Source organism: Pongo pygmaeus, chromosome 20 (genome assembly GCF_028885625.2).
Source record: "Pongo pygmaeus isolate AG05252 chromosome 20, NHGRI_mPonPyg2-v2.0_pri, whole genome shotgun sequence".
NCBI classification, from domain to species: Eukaryota; Metazoa; Chordata; class Mammalia; order Primates; family Hominidae; genus Pongo; species Pongo pygmaeus.
Window position 1 is genome coordinate 38,205,085 of NC_072393.2, and position 18,779 is coordinate 38,223,863.

Here is an 18,779-nt window from a genome sequence, read left to right on the forward strand (position 1 = left end):
TTGCACTCCAGCCTGGGCAACAAGAGCGAAACTCCGTCTCAAAAAAGAAAAAAATAAATTAAATAAAAATAAATAAAAACTGAGACCCTAAGAACCCCACCAAAGTCCCTGGAGAGCTTCCACGTAATGCCAACTCTTTATTTTTCCACCTTTATATATAAATTTGCCATGTCTCCCCCCTCCCAACTTGGCAAAACAGTTATTTTTTTTAATTTTAATATATTTTTTAATAGAGTCAGGGGTCTCAACATATTGCCCAGGCTGGTCTCAAACTGCTAAGACAAAGCAATCCTCTTGCCTCATCCTCCCAAAGTGCTAGGATTATAGGTGTGAGCCATCGCGCCTAGCCTGGCAACAATTTTTGATTTAAGATTTGCCACAAGGCCAGGCGCGGTGGCTCATGCCTGTAACTCCAGCACTTTGGGAGGCCAAGGTGGGCAGATCACGAGGTCAGGAGTTTGACACCAGACTGGCCAACACAGTGAAACCCCGTCTCTACTAAAAATACAAAAGTTGGACAGGCACGGTGGCTCACGCCTATAATCCCAGCACTTTGGGAGGCCGAGGCGGGCAGATCACGAGGTCAGGAGATCAAGACCATCTTGGCTAACATGGTGAAACCCTGTCTCTACTAAAAATACAAAAAAATTAGCCACGTGTGGTGGTGGGCGCCTGTAGTCCCAACTACTTGGGAGGCTGAGGCAGAAGAATGGCGTGAACCCGGGAGGCAGAGCTTGCAGTGAACAGAGATTGCACTGCTGTACTCCAGCCTGGGCGACAGTGCAAGACTTCATCTCAAAAAAAAAAAAAAACAAAACAAAAGTTAGCTGGGCATGGTGGCACACCCCTGTAGTCCCAGCTACTCAGGAGGCTGAGGCAGGAGAATTGCTTGAACCTGGGAGGCGGAGGTTGTGGTGAGCCAAGTTCATCACACCACTGCACTCCAGCTTGGGCAAGAGCGAGACTCCATCTCAAAAAAAAAAAAAAAAAAAAAGATTTACAAGAAAGCCAGGTGAAGTGGGTCATGCCTATGATCCTAGTGCTTTGAGAGGCTGAGGCAGGAGGATTGCTTGAGGCTAGGAGTTCAAGACCAGCCGAAGCAACATAGTGAGACCTTGTCTCTAAAACAAATATGGTTTTTATTTATTATTTTTGAGATGGAGCATTTTTGAGATGGAGTCTTGCTCTGTCACCCACGCTGGAGTGCAGTGGTACGATCCTGGCTCACTGCAACCTCCGCCTCCAGGTTCAAGCGATTCTCCTGCCTCAGCCTCCCGAGTAGCTGGAGTTACAGGTGTGTGCCACCACACCCAGCTAATTTTTTGTATTTTTAGTAGAGATGGGGTTTCACCCTGTAGGCCAGGCTAGTCTTGAACTCCTGATCTCAAGTGATCCACCTGCCTCTGCCTCCCAAAGTGCTGGGATTACAGGCGTGAGCCACCACACCCAGCCAATTTTTGTATTTTTAGTAAAGACAGGGTGTCACCATGTTGCCCAGGCTGGTTTTGAACTCCTGGACTCAAGTGATTCTTGAGGATCGGCCTCCCAAAGTGCTGGGATTACAGGCTTGAGCCACTACACCAGGCCTAAAAATTTTTTTTAAATACATTTCCAACAAATCAATGAGCTGCCCTTAAGATGTAGACCTCTTTACGTCGGTCACTCTGAAACTGCTGGCAGCCAGGTGGGGTCTCAGGGTTGGTTTCTGCAATGCTGACCTTTGATGCAACCATGATTCAGAAATCAACCCTGGAGTCTGAGCTTCGTTGCTAGCACAGGTGTATGTCAGAGGCGTTCGCAGCAGAGCGACTCCATTTTGAGTGAGGGCTGGAAAAAGAGGCTGAGACTTGCTGGGCTGCATTCTCAGAAAATTAGCCATTCCTAGCTTCTAAATGTTTACAGTAAAGGGAACAAATTAATAATGTTTTCTAAAACAGACCCAGACCTGGGAGTGTCCTGATATCCCGATATCTGGAGAACAAAGGCATTCCTCAATTTTGCTTTAAAGATAATAATATCAGGCCGGGTGCCGTGGCTCACGCCTATAATCCCAGCACTTTGGAAGGCTGAGGTGGGCAGATCACGAGGTCAGGAGCTATAGACCATCCTGGCTAACACAGTGAAAACCTCTCTCTACTAAAAATACAAAAAAATTAGCTGTGCATGGTGGCGGGCGCCTGTAGTCCCAGCTACTCGGCAAGCTGAGGCAGGAGAATGGCATGAACCCGGGAGGCGGAGCTTGCAGTGAGCGGAGATCAGGCCACTGTACTCCAGCCTGGGCGACAGAGCCAGACTCCGTCTCAAAAAAAAAAAAAAAAAGAATAATATCGATTCCTGCAAAATATAGTAAGAAATTTTTTTTTTTTTTTTGGTGACAGAGTCTTGCTCTGCCGCCCAGGCTGGAGTGCAGTGGCACAATCTTGGGAGGCTGAGGCAGGAGGATTACTTGAGGCCAGGAGTTCAACACCAGCCTGGGCAATATAGGGAGACCCCCCATCTCTACAGAAAATTTGAAAATGAAAATTAGCTGGGAATGGTGGTATACGTGTATAGTCCCAGCTGCTTAGGAGGCTAAGGCAGGAGGATCACTTGAGCCCAGGAGTTTGGGTCTGCAGTGGGCTAGTGAGAGGTGACAGCATGCTGGCAGTCCTCACAGCCCTCGCTCGCTCTCGGAGCCTCCTCTGCCTGGGCTCCCACTTTGGCGGCACTTGAGGAGCCCTTCAGCCCGCCGCTGCACTGTGGGAGCCCCTTTCTGGGCTGGCCGAGGCCAGAGCCGGCTCCCTCAGCTTCTGGGGAGGTGTGGAGGGAGAAGCCCGGGCGGTAACCAGGGCTTACTGCGGTGCTTGCGGGTCAGCGCGAGTTCCGGGTGGGCGTGGGGTGGGTGTGGGCTGGGCGGCCCCGCGCTGGGAGCAGACGTCCGGCCCCGCTGGCCCGGGACAGTGAGGGGCTTAGTACCTGGGCCAGCAGCTGCTGTGCTCAATTTCTCGACCGGCCTTAGCTGCCTTCCCGCAGGGCAGGGCTCAGGACCTGTAGCCTGTCATGCCTGAGCCTCCTCCCACCCTCCGTGGGCTCCTGTGTGGCCCAAGCCTCCCTGAGGAGCACCGCCCCCTGCTCCACGGTGCCCAGTCCCATGACCACCCAAGGGCTGAGGAGTGCGGGTGCACGGCGCCGGACTGGCAGGCAGCTCCACCTGCCGCCCTGGTGCGGGATCCACTGGGGGAAGCCAGCTGGGCTCCTGAGTCTGGTGGGGACTTGGAGAACCTTTATGTCTAGCGCAGGGATTGTAAATACACTAATCAGCACTCTGTATCTAGCTCAAGGTTTGTAAACACACCAATCAGCACCCTGTGTCTAGCTCAGGGTTTGTGACTGCACCAATCGACACTCTGTATCTGGCTACTCTGGTGGAGACTTGGAGAATCTTTATGTCTAAGGGATTGTAAATACGCCAGTTGGCACTCTGTATCTAGCTCAAGGTTTGTAAACACACCAAGCAGCACCCTGTATCTAGCTCAGGGTTTGTGAATGCACCAGTTGACACTCTGTATCTAGCTACTCTGGTGGTGACTTGGAGAACCTTTGTGTGGACAATCTGTATCTAGCTAATCTGGTAGGGACATGGAGAACCTTTGTGTCTAGCTCAGGGATTGTAAACGCACCAATCAGCACCCGTCAAAACAGACCACTGGGCTCTACCAATCAGCAGGATGTGGGTGGGGCCAGATAAGATAATAAAAGCAGGCTGCCTGAGCCAGCAGTAGCAACTTGCTCCGGTCCCCGTCCAGACTGTGGAAGCTTTGTTCTTTCACTCTTTGGGTCCACACTGACTTTATGAGCTGTAACACTCACTGCAAAGGTCTGCAGCTTCACTTCTGAAGCCAGCGAGACCAGGAACCCACCGGGAAGAACGAACAACTCCAGATGCGCCGCCTTAAGAGCTGTAACACTCACCGCAGAGGTCTGCAGCTTCACTCCTGAGCCAGCGAGACCATGAACCCACCAGAAGAAAGAAACTCCGAACACATCTGAACATCAGAAGGAACAAACTCCGGACACACAGCATTTAAGAACTGTAACGCTCACCGCAAGGGTCCGCGCCTTCATTCTTTAAGTCAGTGAGACCAAGAACCCACCAATTCCGGACACACTAGGATTGCACTGCTACACTCCAGTGTGGGCAACAGAGTGAGACCTCCTCTCAAAAAATAAATAGGCATGGTGGCTCACACCTGTCATCGCAGCACTCTGGGAGGCCTAGGCACGAGGATTGCTTGAGCCCCGGAGTTTGAGACCAGCCTGAGCATCATAGGGAGACCCAGTCTCTACAAAAAAAATTTTAAAAATTAGCCGAATGCCAGTCAGGTGTGGTGGCTCGTGTCTGTAATCCCAGCACTTTCAGAGGCCGAGTGGGCAGATCATTTGAGGTCAGGAGTTTGAGAACAGCCTGGACAACATGGTGAACCCCCTCTCTATTAAAAATACAAAAATTAGCTGGGCATGGTGATGCGTGCCTGTAATCTCAGCTACTAGGGAGGCTGAGGCAGGAGAATCGCTTGAACCCAGGAGGCAACAGAGCGAGACTCCATATCAAAAAAAAAAAAAAAAATTAGCCTAGTGTGGTACACACCGGTGGAGGCTGAGGCGGGAGGACAGCTTGAGCCCAGAAGGTTGAGGCTGCACTGAGCTGTGATCATACCACTGAACTCCAGGTTGGGCAACAGAGCAAGACCCTGCCTCAAAATGAATAAATATAAAAATTTTATTTATTTATTTATTATTTACGTATTTATTTATTTTGAGACGGAGTATCGCTCTGTCACCCAGGCTGGAGTGCAGTGGCATGATTGCAGCTCACTGCAACCTCCATCCCCCTGGTTCAAGCAATTCTCCTGCCTCAGCCTCCCAAGTAGCTGAGATTACAGGCGCACACCACCACACCCAGCTAATTTTCTTTTCTTTTTGTTAAGAGACAGGGTCTCACTTTGTCACCCAGGCTGGAGTGCAACGGCGCGATCTCGGCTCACTGCAACCTCGAACTCCTGGGCTCAGGGGATTCTCCAGCCTCAGCCTCCCGAGTAGCTGGGATTACAGATGTGTGCCACCACGCGTGGCTAGTTTTTGTATTTTTAGTAGAGACAAGGTTTAACCATGTTGGCCAGGCTGGCCTCAAACTCCTGACCTCAAATGATTTGCCCGCTTCAGCCTCCCAAAGTGCTGTGATTACAGACTTGAGCCACCACACCTAGTCTAAAAAGTTTTTTTTTTAAAGTAATACATGTGTATTTTGCATTCTGTCCCCATTTGTTTTAGTGTAATTATTTTTCTCCCAAGTCTTTTAATAAAACTATCCTTCCAGGAATAAGCATCACATTGACACAGTGACTTGCCGCAGCTTCAGCGACCTTATTAGAGCAGCTTAGCCTTAGTCCATCTGATCCCAAATCCCGCTCTGCCAGGGTTTCAGGAGGCTGGAGCGAGGACTGTCCCATCCCCTGCTGAGGTGGCTGATCAGCCAGACCGGCAGGACATCTGCTCCCAGCCTGTCTCTCAATGGAGGAAGGTGGGCCTTGATGTTGATATCAGCCCCAAAGGCTATCAAGGGCTTGCAAACCTCACCACAGACACATACCAGCCCTCCCACAACTGACGGTGTGAGCTGTCATTAACCTCAAGTCACTCTCATGACAGCCAAGGCCACCTCACGTCACTCCTGCCCCAGAATTTCATCACCCCCGTCCAGAGGTCACAAACTAAACTGAAGGCCTGAGGGACTTGTTCACCTGGCTCTCAGGATGTTACTATCCCCCCTCTGAAATGAGACCCCAAAACTTAAAAATTCAACAATCGGCCAGGCACAGTGGGTCATGCCTGTAATCCCAGCACTTTGAGAGGCTGAGGCAGGCAGATCACTTGAGGTCAGGAGTTTGAGATCAGCCTGGCCAACATGGCGAAACCTCGTCTCTACGAAAAATACAAAAATTAGCCGGGCATGATGGCGCATGCTTGTAGTCCCAGCTACTCGGGAGGCTGAGGCAGGAGAATCACATGAACCCAGGAGGCGGAGGTTGCAGTGAGCCAAGATCATGCCACTGCACTCCAGCCTGGGTGACAGGGCAAGACTCTGTCTCAAAAAGAAAAAAAAAAAAAAAAATTCAACAATCAATCAGATTAAAAACAAAAAAATTCCTAACTTCTCCTGGAAAAAAAAAATTAGAAGATACAGCAACTCTGGCCCTACCCTCCATGAGGCAAACTGCAGTTGCCTCATCCAGAGAGGGCATATGCTGTGTGCACTTCACCACAGTCCCCACCACTCCCTATTGTCTCACAGCACAGAATCCAGCCCCATTCACTCATTTAAAGCCCACCTGATCCCTGTAAACCTCGGAGCAGGTCACTTCTGATCTAGCCCAACAATTCTCAGCACAACAGGGGAACCTGAAGCCCAGAGAGGTTAAATGACCTGCTCTTGTTCAAAGAACTAGTTAGTTAAAACTAATTAAAACTAGGCAACCTGCCTTTTTTTTTTTTTTTTTTTGAGACGGAGTCTTGCTCTGTGGCCCCGGCTGGAGTGCAGTGGCGCGATCTCGGCTCACTGCAAGCTCTGCCTCCCGGGTTCATGCCATTCTCCTGCCTCAGCCTCCCGAGTAGCTGGGATTACGGGTGCATACCACCATACCTGGCTAATTTTTTTAGTTTTAGTTTTAGAGATGGGGTTTCACCATGTTGGCCAGGATGGTCTCGATCTCTTGACCTCGTGATCCGCCTGCCTCGGCCTCCCAAGAGGCCTTCCCAACAAGAATTACAGAAGTGAGCCACCGTGCGCGGCTTTAAATTTCACAAGGACTGCCTCAATTTCAGATAAACTTCATCACACTTCTACCCTAGCTTTTCTCAAGGGAGGGAAGCTGGGAGAAGACAGAATATTGTCTCTGGTTGGCCTAAATGAAAAAGTACGGTCAGGCATGGTGGCTTACGCCTGTAATTCCAGCACTTTGGGAGGCTGAGGCAGGCAGATCACCTGAGGTCAGGAGTTCAAGACCAGCCTGACCAACACCGTGAAACCCCGTCTTACTAAAAGTATAAAATTTAGCCAGGCATGGTGGCACATGCCTGTAATCCCAGCTACTCGGGAGGCTGAGGCACAAGAATCACTTGAATCCAGGAGGTGGAGGTTGCACAGTGAGCTGATATCTCGACACTGCACTCCATCCTGGGAGACAGAATGAGACTCTGTCCCAAAAAAAAAAAAAAAAAACCTGAAAAAAGTGCATTTGAAATATTTGATGGCTTTCTAACAAAACTCCAGGAAGCTCATGGACTCCCAGCTGGAATGGATCAGAGAAGGGGAAGACTTTGAAGGATCACAAAATCTGGTTTTTCAAGTGCCTGCCTAGCCACGATACCCTCTGACAGTCCTCAGGTAAGGACTTAGCACCCCCATTTCCATTCCTGCATTTCTGGGGACGTCTCCAAACATCCCCCACCCCATTCCAACGGATCTACCTTCCTTTGGGGGCTGCAGTAGGAAACCTGGGAACCAGAAGACAAACAGAAGGAAAGCAGGGCCTAATTTACAACTGAAACCACCCATGGCCTGCAGAGACAGCCATGTAATGGGTCGCCCAGGGACACTGAGGGGCCAGAGCGGGGCTTGGCAGAATGCCCTTTTTGTTTTCGGGAAACCGTTGGTGCTTGTTGAGTCAGATTAATAAATACCTTCAGGGTTTCCTCTGACAACATTCTCCAGCAAGGGGTACTTTGAACCTTTAGGCCACTGTGAGAATCATTAACAACCCCCCACCCCTGCCCCTGCCAACCCAACCACTGCCAGTTTAACAATGAGCTTGAGTCAGGCTCGGGCCTCAGAAAGGGTGACTGCTGGTGTCATTAAGAGAACAAGGCACACAAAACTGCCCTAGTTCTTGCCTGAGAAACTCCAAGTTCCCTGCTCACAGAGGCCTCTCCGACCACCCTCTGTCTCTAAGGCTGGCCACCCTGGGCCAACCTCTATGACATTCAGAGTTCATTATTCCCTAGAAAACATCACTTCCCTAGGTGATCTGATTTGTTTACTTGTCTGTGAAAGTCTCCTCCCATCCCCCAACAAGAGAAATCACAAAAGCAGAGCCTCGCCTGATCTTCAGGCACCTCAACTGTGCCTGGCACTTAACAGGTGCTCAATAGCCAGGCACAGGGGCTCACTCCTGAAATCCCAGCACTCTGGGAGGCCGAGGCAGGAGGATCACTTGAGGCCAAGAGTTTGAGACCAGCCTGGGCAACATGGTGAAACCCTGTCTCTACTAAATATTTAAAAAATTCAATTAGCCGGGTGTGCTGGCACGTGGCTGTAGTCCCAGCTATTTGGGAGGCTGAGGCAGGAGAATCACTTGAACGTGGGAGGCAGAGGTTGCAGGTGAGCCAAGATTGCGCCATTGCACTCCAGCCTGGGCAACAAGAGTGAAACTCTGTCTCAAAAAAAAAAAAAAGGTGCTCAATGAATCCATGAATAGGTAAATCAATTGTTGTCCACTCCTAGGAAAGCCACACGGCATCAAGGCTGCCCACCTGCCCCCTTGGCCACAAAGCAGGCCTGTCCAAGGGTCAACCAGAACCCTAGGCCACAAAACATACCACAGCCTTCCCAGCACATGACAGGGAGTCCCAAAATCGGGGGCCTCTCTCACATTACACAGACAACATGAGTTCCTCTCTGCTATGGGAGTGGACAATTCCCATGTCCAGACTTGTCTTGGGACAGGGACACTGCTTGACTTTTTAAAAGCCAAAATGCTACAGTATTTTTCCCAGCCTCCTCCAGTAACAACCTCCTTTGCACCCAGTTGCAAAAGGAGCTGGAGAAGAGATTCCCAGACAACCTTCCCACCCAGGACCTCAAGTCATCAGGTATTCCGTGAGTAACAAAAGCAACACAGGCCAGGCACAGTGGCTCATGTTTGTAATCCCAGCACTCTGGGAGACCAAGGCAGGAGGATCACTTGAGGACAACAGTTTGAGAACAACCTGGGCAACACAGCAAGACCCTGTCTCTACAAATAATTTTTAAAAAATCAGTCAGGCATTGGCCAGGCACAATGGCTCACGCCTGTAATCCCAGCACTTTGGGAGGCTGAGGCGGGTGGATCATGAGGTCAGGAGTTCGAGACCAGCCTGGCCAAGATGGTGAAACCTCGCCTCTACGAAAAATACAAAAATGGCTCTGGCTATTTCCTTATCTATAAAATCGGTGGGCTCTCCCCTCTCCCCTCTCCCGTCTCCCCTCTCCCCTCTCCCCGGTCTCCCTCTCCTTCTTTTTTCGGTCTCCCTCTGTTGCTGAAGCTGGACTGTACTGCCGTGATCTCGGCTCGCTGCAGCCTCCCTGCCTCGGGCTCCTGTGACTCTCCTGCCTTGGCCTGCCGAGTGCCTGGGATTGCAGGCGCGCGCCGCCACGCCTGAATGGTTTTTGTATTTTTGGTGGAGACGGGGTTTCGCCATGTTGACCGCGCTGGTCTCCAGCTCCTGGCCTCCAGTGATCTGCCTGCCTCGGCCTCCCGAGGTGCTGGGATTGCAGACGGAGTCTCGCTCACTCAATGCTCAATGGTGCTCAGGCTGGAGTGCAGTGGCGTGATCTCGGCTCGCTACAACCTCCACCTACCAGCCTCCTGCCTTGGCCTCTTAAAGTGCTAAGATTACAGCCTCTGCCCCGCCACCACCCCGTCTAGGAAGTGAGGAGCGTCTCTGCCTGGCCGCCCATCGTCTGGGATGTGAGGAGCCCCTCTGCCCGGCCGCCCCATCTGGGAAGTGAGGAGCACCTCTGCCCGGCCACCATCCTGTATAGGAAGTGAGGAACGTCTCTGCCCGGCTGCCCATCGTCTGGGATGTGAGGAGCGCCTCTGCCCAGTCACCCAACGTCTGGGAAGTGAGGAGCGCCTCTGCCCGGCCGCCCCGTCTGGGAGGTGAGGAGAGCCTCTGCCCAGCCGCCCCGTCTGGGAAGTGAGGAGCGCCTCTGCCCGGCCGCCCCGTCTGGGAGGTGAGGAGTGCCTCTGCCCAGCTGCCACCCCGTCTGGGAGGAAGTGAGGAGCGCCTCTGCCCGGCCGCCCCGTCTGGGAGGTGAGGAGCGCCTCTGCCCGGCTGCCACCCCGTCTGGGAGGAAGTGAGGAGCACCTCTGCCCGGCTGCCCCATCTGGGAGATGAGGAGCACCTCTGCCCGGCCGCCCCGTCTGGGAAGTGAGGAGCGCCTCTGCCTGGCCACCACCCCGTCTGGGAGGAAGTGAGGAGCGCCTCTGCCCGGCCGCCCCATCTGGGAAGTGAGGAGCGCCTCTGCCTGGCCACCCCGTCTGGGAGGTGAGGAGCGCCTCTGCCCGGCCGCCCCGTCTGGGAAGTGAGGAGCGCCTCTGCCGGGCCACCCCGTCTGGGAAGTGAGGAGCGCCTCTGCCCGGCCGCCCCGTCTGGGAGGTGAGGAGCGCCTCTGCCCGGCTGCCACCCCGTCTGGGAGGAAGTGAGGAGCACCTCTGCCTGGCCGCCACCCCGTCTGGGAGGAAGTGAGGAGCGCCTCTGCCCGGCTGCCCCATCTGGGAAGTGAGGAGCGCCTCTGCCCGGCCGCCACCCCATATGGAAAGTGAGGAGCGCCTCTGCCTGGCCACCCCGTCTGGGAGGTGAGGAGCGCCTCTGCCCAGCCGCCCCATCTGGGAGGTGAGGAGTGCCTCTGCCCGGCCGCCACCCCATCTGGGAGGAAGTGAGGAGCACTTCTGCCCAGCTGCCCCATCTGGGAGATGAGGAGCACCTCTGCCCGGCCGCCCCGTCTGGGAGGTGAGGAGCGCCTCTGCCCGGCCGCCACCCCGTCTGGGAGGAAATGAGGAGCGCCTCTGCCCGGCTGGCCCATCTAGGAAGTGAGGAGCGCCTCTGCCCGGCCGCCACCCCATATGGGAAGTGAGGAGCGCCTCTGCCCGGCTGCCCCGTCTGGGAAGTGAGGAGCGCCTCTGCCCGGCCGCCACCCCGTCTGGGAGGAAGTGAGGAGCACCTCTGCCCGGCCGCCCCGTCTGGGAAGTGAGGAGCGCCTCTGCCCGGCCGCCACCCTGTCTGGGAGGAAGTGAGGAGCGCCTCTGCCTGGCCGCCACCCCGTCTGGGAGGAAGTGAGGAGCACCTCTGCCCGGCCGCCCCGTCTGGGAAGTGAGGAGCGCCTCTGCCCGGCCACCCCGTCTGGGAAGTGAGGAGTGCCTCTGCCTGGCCGCCACCCCGTCTGAGAGGAAGTGAGGAGAGCCTCTGCCTGGCTGCCCCATCTGGGAAGTGAGGAGCGCCTCTGCCCAGCCGCCACACCGTCTGGGAAGTGAGGAGCGCCTCTGCCTGGCCACCCCATCTGGGAGGTGAGGAGCGCCTCTGCCTGGCCGCCACCCCATCTGGGAGGAAGTGAGGAGCGCCTCTGCCCGGCTGCCCCATCTGGGAAGTGAGGAGCGCCTCTGCCCGGCCGCCACCCCATATGGGAAGTGAGGAGCGCCTCTGCCTGGCCACCCCGTCTGGGAGGTGAGGAGCGCCTCTGCCCGGCCGCCCCGTCTGGGAGGTGAGGAGTGCCTCTGCCCGGCCGCCACCCCGTCTGGGAGGAAGTGAGGAGCGCCTCTGCCTGGCTGCCCCATCTGGGAAGTGAGGAGCGCCTCTGCCCAGCCGCCACCCCATCTGGGAAGTGAGGAGCGCCTCTGCCTGGCCACCCCGTCTGAGAGGTGAGGAGCGCCTCTGCCCAGCCGCCCCGTCTGGGAGGTGAGGAGCGCCTCTGCCTGGCTGCCACCCCGTCTGGGAGGAAGTGAGGAGCATCTCTGCCCGGCCACCCCGTCTGGGAGGAAGTGAGGAGCGTCTCTGCCCGGCCGCCCCGTCTGGGAGGAAGTGAGGAGCGCCTCTGCCCGGCTGCCCTGTCTGGGAGGTGTACCCAACAGCTCCGAAGAGGCAGCGACCATCGGGAGCGGGCCATGAGGACGATGGCGGTTTTGTTGAAAAGAAGGGGGGGAAGTGTGGGGAAAGGAAGGAGAGATCAGATTGTTGCTGTGTCTGTGTAGAAAGAGGTGGGCATAGGAGACTCCATTTTGTTCTGACTAGGAGAAATTCTTCTGCCTTGGGATGCTGTTGATCTATGGCCTTGCCCCCAGCCCCGTGCTCTCTGAAACATGTGCTGTGTCAACTCAGGGTTAAATGGATTAAGGGCGGTGCAAGATGTGCTTTGTTAAACAGGTGCTTGAAGGCAGCATGCTCTTTAAGAGTCATCACCACTCCCTAATCTCAACTACCCAGGGGCACAAACACTGCAGAAGGCCGCAGGGACCTCTGTCTAGGAAAACCAGAGACCTTTGTTCATGTGTTTATCTCCTGACCTTCTCTCCACTATTATCCTATGACCCTGCCATATCCCCCTCTCCGAGAAACACCCAAGAATGATCAATAAATACTTCATAAATTAAAAAAAAAAAAAAAAAGAAAAATACAAAAATGAGCCGGGCACGGTGGTGGGCACCTGTAATCCCAGCTACTGAGGAAGCTGAAGCAGAAGAATCACTTGAACCCAGGAAGCGGAAGTTGCAGTGAGCCGAGATCACGCCACTGCACTCTAGCCTGGGTGACAGAGCAAGACTCCGTCTCAAAAAAAAAAAAAAAAATTAGTCGGGCATGGTGGTGCATGCCTGTGGTCCCAGCTACTCAGTAGGCTGTTAGGAGGATTGCTTGAAGAGCCCAGGAGGTTGGGGGCTACAGTGAGCTGTGACTGCACCATTGCACTCCAGCCTGGGCAACAAGAGCGAAACTCCATCTGAAAAAAAAGAAAAAAGGTGGCATGGCACCAGACGCGGTAGCTCACGCCTGTAATTCTAGCACTTTGCGAGGTGGAGGCAGACGGATCACTTGAGGCCAGGAGTTCAAGACCAGGCTGGCCAACATGGTGAAACCCCGTCTCTACTAAAAAGACAAAAAATTAGCCAGGCATGGTGGTGCATGCCTGTGGTCCCAGCTACTGGGGAGGCTGAGGCAGGAGAATCACTTGAACCCCGGAGGCACAGGTTGCAGTGAGCCGAGATCGCACCACTGCACTCTAGCCTGGGCGACAGAGCAAGACTGTCTCCAAACAAACAACAAAAAAGGTGGCACGGGGCTAACAATAGTCGCCAGTAGAACTCTGAAGGAAGAAGAAACTCTGCACTCTTTGTAAACAGAAGGAAGATGGCACATTGTCTTTTGTTGCATTTCGTTGCCTGGAGAGGGTTTATAGAGGTCTAGACACAGGTAAGGCTCCTCTGAGTTCTATGCTGGATATGTAACTGTTTTACCACCAGAGCATACTAATGAGTGCCCTAGAGCACGGGGGTGTACTGAGCCCTCTCATTAGCAAGGTGGACACTGGCAATAGAAATGTCCCCTCTCCCTCCTTTCTGCTTTTCTTTCCTTTATATATTCAATAAACATTTACCAAGCAAATTCTGCACCAGGCATAGTGTCAGGCAGTGGAGAAAATAGACAAGTCCCAGAAAAAGCCAGAAAACAAACCTCGAGACAAAAATTGGGCTTCCCATCAAGATAGCTGACTGAATTGAAGCCAAACGCCACACCGTCTGCATCTATCTCCCACCCACCCAATCCCCAAACACACAAACAGGCGGGGCAAAATATTTGTTTTCAACATAACCAAGCTATAGGCAAGAAAGGGACGACTCCAGATGCCAGAAATGAGGAGGAAACCCAAAGCTGAAACCAAGAGCCTGGCCTGGGAGTTTAGGGAACAGATGACTAGGACTCGGGAGAGGCAGGGAAGCCAGAAGACACCTACTTCAGAAGGTTTTCCGCTCCGGTCCTCATCCGCACGGCTTTCAGGATCTGCTGATTCAAAGCAGCTCTTTGATTCTGCAATTTACTCCGGCCGGTTTGTGCAAGGGGATTACAGCCCTGAGGAAAAATGAGATGCCCCTTCAGAGGTCAGCTACTCTAAAAATGATGACAGGGTTTAATATAATGGAAAATGTTTAACTTTAAAAATAATTTTTTCTGAAAACAAAGCATGTATGTAGAAAATATTGAAAAGTATAAAGAAAAGTCGTTCATAACAACACAATTGCAAAACAGCCACTGTGAATTGGTCTTTCCTTCTCATCTATTTTATTTTTTAATTTATTTTAGAGACAAGGTCTGAGCTAGGCACTGTGGCTCATGCCTGTAATCCCAGAACTTTGGAAGGTCAAGGCGGGTGGATCACCTGAAGTCAGGAGTTCAAGACCAGCCTGGCCAACATGGTGAAACCCTGTTTCTACTAAAAATACAAAAAATTAACCAGGTGTGGTGGTGGGCGCCTATAATCCCAGCTACTCAGGAGGCTGAGGCACGAGAATCGCTTGAACCTGGGTGGTGAAGGTTGCAGTGAGCCGAGATCATGCCACTGCACTACAGCCTCAGCAACCAAAGTGAGACGCTGTCTCATAAATAAATTAATTAAAGACACATCTCTAGGGCAGAGTTACAAGATCAAACCTTTTAGGGCTACCCATGGGCCAGCCCCAATCATCCTCCAGGACAGAAAGGCACACACACCCTTGTGACTGCTTTCCCCCTCACTGTTACTGTCTTTTTTTTTTTTTTTTTTTTTTTTTTGAGACGGAGTCTCACTGTGTGCCTAGGATGCAGTGCAGTGGCGTGATCTCGGCTCACTGCAATCTCCGACTCCTGGGTTCAAGTAATTCTCATGCCTCAGCTTCTCAAGTAGCTGGGACTACAGGTGCATGTCACCATATCCAGGTAATTTTTGTATTTTTAGTAGATGTAGGGTTTCGCCATGTTGCCCAGGCTGGTCTTGAACTCCTGACTTCAAGTGATCCACCTGCCTCGGCCTCCCCAAAGGGCTGGGATGGCAGGTGTCAGCCACTGCGCCTTTTTAGTAAAAAGTTACTAAACACTACTTTTTTGTTTAGTAACAGCTTTATGGAGATATAATCCATATACCATACATTTTGCCCTTTTAAAATAAACAATTCATTGGTTTTTAGTATATTCAGGAGTTACAGAACCATCAATGCTAACTGATTTTTTTTTTTTTTTTTTTAAGATAGAGTCTTGCTCTGTCATCCAGGCTGCAGTGCAGTGGCACAATCTCGGCTCACTGCAACCTCTGCCTCCCAGGTTCAAGTGATTCTCCTGCCTCAGCGTCCCGAGTAGCTGGAATTACAGGTGCCCACCACCACGCCTGGCTAATTTTTGTATTTTTAGTAGAGACAGGGTTTCGCCATGTTGGCCAGGCTGGTCCTGAACTCCTAACCTCAAGTGATCTGCCTACCTCAGCCTCCCAAAGTGCTGGGATTACAGGCGTGAGCCATCATGCCCATCAACTACTATCTGATTTTAGAACATTTTCATCACCCTAAAAAAAAAGCAAGTAGCCATTAGCATCACTCCCCATTTCTTTTTCCCCTTAACCCCAGCCCTAGGCAACCACAAATCTACTTTCTGTCTTTACATGTTTGCTTATTCAAGATTATTTCATATAAACGGAATCATATAGTATGTGGCCTTTGCATCTGGCTACTTTCATTTGCCATGATGTTCTCAAGGTTTATCCAGGTTATAGCATGTATCAGAACTTCGTCCGTTTTTGTCCCTGAATAAAATTTCATTATATAGATACACACTTGTGTACTTTATCCATTCATCATACAATGGGCATGGGGAGTGTTTTCACTTTTTGACTATTGCAAATAAGGCTGTTTATGTGCGTACAAGGTTTTATATGGATATATGCTTTTGTTTCTCTTGGCTATAAATATAGAAATAAAATTTCTAGATCACGTGGTTTTTTTGTTTTTGTTTTTTTGAGACAGAGACTTGCTCCGTCGTCCAGGCTTGAGTGCAGTGGCTCGATCTCGGCTCATTGCAACCTCTGTCTCCCAGGTTCGAGCGATTCTCCTGCTTCAGCCTCCCGGGTAGCTGGGTTTACAGGCGTGCACCACCGTGACCAGATAATTTTTGTATTTTTAGTAGAGAGGGGGGTTTCATGATGTTGGCCAGGCTGGTCTCGAACTCCTGACCTCAAGTGATCCGCTTGGCTTGGCTTCCCAATATGCTGGGATTACAGTCGTGAGCCACTGTGCCCGGTCTAGATCATATGATTTATTCTATATTTAATGATTTGAGGAACTATCAGGCTCTTCAAAGTGGTTATACAATTTTACAATCCAACTAACAGCATGAGAGTTCCAATGCTTCTACATCTCACCAATACAGGCGCTGGTCTATCTTTTTTATTACAGCTATCTTATGTGTGTGCTGTCTCACACTGTGGTTTTGAATTGTGTCTCCCTGACAGTTAATGATGTTGAATATCTTTTCATGAACTTATTGGCCAACTCTATATCTTCTTCGAAGAAATATCAATTCAGATCCTTTGCCCTTTTTTTTTTTTTTTTTTGAAACAGGGTCTCAGTCTGTCACCCAGAATGGACTGCTGCAGTGGTGTGATCTTGGCTCAATGCAACCTTCACCTCCTGTGTTCAAGTGATTCTCCTGCCTCAGCCCCCTGAGCAGCTGGGACTACAGGGGCATGCCACCACGTCCGGCCAATTGTTGTATTTTTTGGTAGAGACAAGGTTTCACCATTTTTTTGCCAGGCTGGTCTTGAACTCCTGACCTCAAGTGATCTGCCCACCTTGGCCTCCCAAAGTGCTAGTCTTACAGGCGTGACCCACCACACCCGGCCCTCCTTTGCCCAGTTTTAAACAGGATTGTCTTTTTATCTGTCTAGTTGAAAATTATTTTTAATTTCTGTCAAGTTGACACGCAAAAATAGATAGCTCATTCTTCTAATTTGTATGTTTATTGTAACAGTGAAGGTAAAGGTTTTTCCATATAATCTTGACACTTTAATTTCTTTTTCAACAAATTGTCCGTGTTCTCTGACCATTGTGCCCTGGGGTATTTGGATTACAACGTTTCATGCTAAAAGTTTAAGATCAGAATAAGAGTTGCATTTTAACTTAATGGTGTTCTTCCCACCCCAGACAGGTAGAAGCCTCAGGACCTGGGTTAGGCCCACATTCCTCTTTGACACTTATCTCTAGGTCCTGCCCACTGCGGTTACTCCCTGGGAGCAGTCTGGCGGGTAGTATTACGTGGTGAAGAGACTGCCCTTTCTCTCTCGCTGAGTCACATCTCAGGCCTGCACACACCTGGCCTCTCCGACCTCTGCCCAAGCCACACCCATGGCCTGGACCCCAAGGAGGGAGATGTGAGTTATCTATAGCGGAAACCTCCTCAGGAATCCCAGTATTCTCCTTCCACAAAGATTTCTCATTCTTGGCCAGAATGGTCACGGTAACTCACACCTGTAATCCCAAGCACTTTGAGAGGCTGAGGCCAGAGGATCGCTTGAGGCCAGGAGTTTGAGGCTGCGGTGAGCTACAATTGCGCCACTGCACTCCAGCCTGCATAACAGAGTGAGACTCTGCCTCTACAAATAATAACAAAAATTTTAAAATAATAATAAAAATAAAAGACTTCTCATTCTCATTTCCCATCAGGTCACCACCACCTGTCCCCCACATAGCCCCACAACCTAATTTTCCCTGTCTCGCAAGGACACTTTCCCCCAAGTTCAAATTGCACAGATATTCAGAATTCGAGTTGGCTTCTGTAGACAGGCTGGAGTGCAGTGGTACGATCTCAGCTCAGTACAGCCTCTGCCTCCTGGGTTCAAGTGATTATCTTGCCTCAGCCTGCTGAGTAGCTGGAATTACAGGCACCCGCCACCACACCCAGCTAATCTTTCTATTTTTAGTAGAGATGGGGTTTCACCGTGTTGGCCAGGCTGGTCTCGAACTCCTGACCTCAGGTGATCCACCCGCCTCGGCCTCCCAAAGTGCTGGGATTACAGGCATGAGCCATGGCATCCAGCCCTGGAATGGATTTTAAAATTAATATCATTTAAAGCATTAAACGGTTTCCAATTTTATCTTTCTTCAGATTTAAGATTAGAATATCTTTGGCCAGCCGTGGTAGTTCACGCCTGTAATCCCAGCACTTTGGGAGGCCGAGGCGGGTAGATCACCTGAGGACAGGAGTTCGAGAACAGCCTGGCCAACATGGCGAAACCCCGTCTCTACTAAAAATATAAAAATTAGCTGGGCGTAGTGGCATGCGCCTATAATCCCAGCTACTCTGGAGGCTGAGGCAGGAGAATCACTTGAACCTGGGAGGCAGAGGTTGCAGTGAGCCAAGATAACATCACTGCACTCCAGCCTGGGTGACACAGCGAGACTCAGTCTCAAAAAAAAAAAAAACAAAACAAAAACAAACAAAAAAAAACTGTAATGTTAAGCTATTATAATTAAATATTAAAGAACTAAAATAACTGTTCATCTCTTTCCTTTCCACTTCCAAAAATGATGACGATTCAGTTTGACTCTGAATTACCTGGATCACAACTGCTGTGTTTCATTTTACAGGGAAACTTGAATAACTAATTCCTTTACGTACATTCCCAGAGCTCAGATAAGCAGCCATTCCAAACTACGGATAAGAATGTTTTTTCTTCTGTTCGTATACTTTCCCCAACTTCTGCCGGCCTGGAATCAGTACGCCCTAACCAGCCCATAGATATGTGGTCAGGTTTCTAGATAAGGCATAGGAACACTTAGGGTTAGATTTGACTGAGTAATTGGGCCCGAAACCACATTACTTATTCCTGACAGGTAGGAATGTTGGGCTTTGCTGGGGAACACAAGAAACACCCACGGGGCTGTGTGTGGAAACTTCCCTGAGAGGTAAATCTG

General features: G+C 51.2%; 1 protein-coding gene across 1 annotated transcript in view; it reads right to left on the minus strand.

The window, feature by feature from the left end:
• Positions 1-18,779, minus strand: part of RHPN2 (rhophilin Rho GTPase binding protein 2) — a 92,342-nt gene that overhangs the window by 57,544 nt on the left and 16,019 nt on the right. The window contains exon 2 of the mRNA XM_054464679.2: positions 13,799-13,914. Coding sequence (XP_054320654.2) covers positions 13,799-13,914 — 116 coding nt within the window. The remainder of the gene's footprint in view (positions 1-13,798; positions 13,915-18,779) is intronic.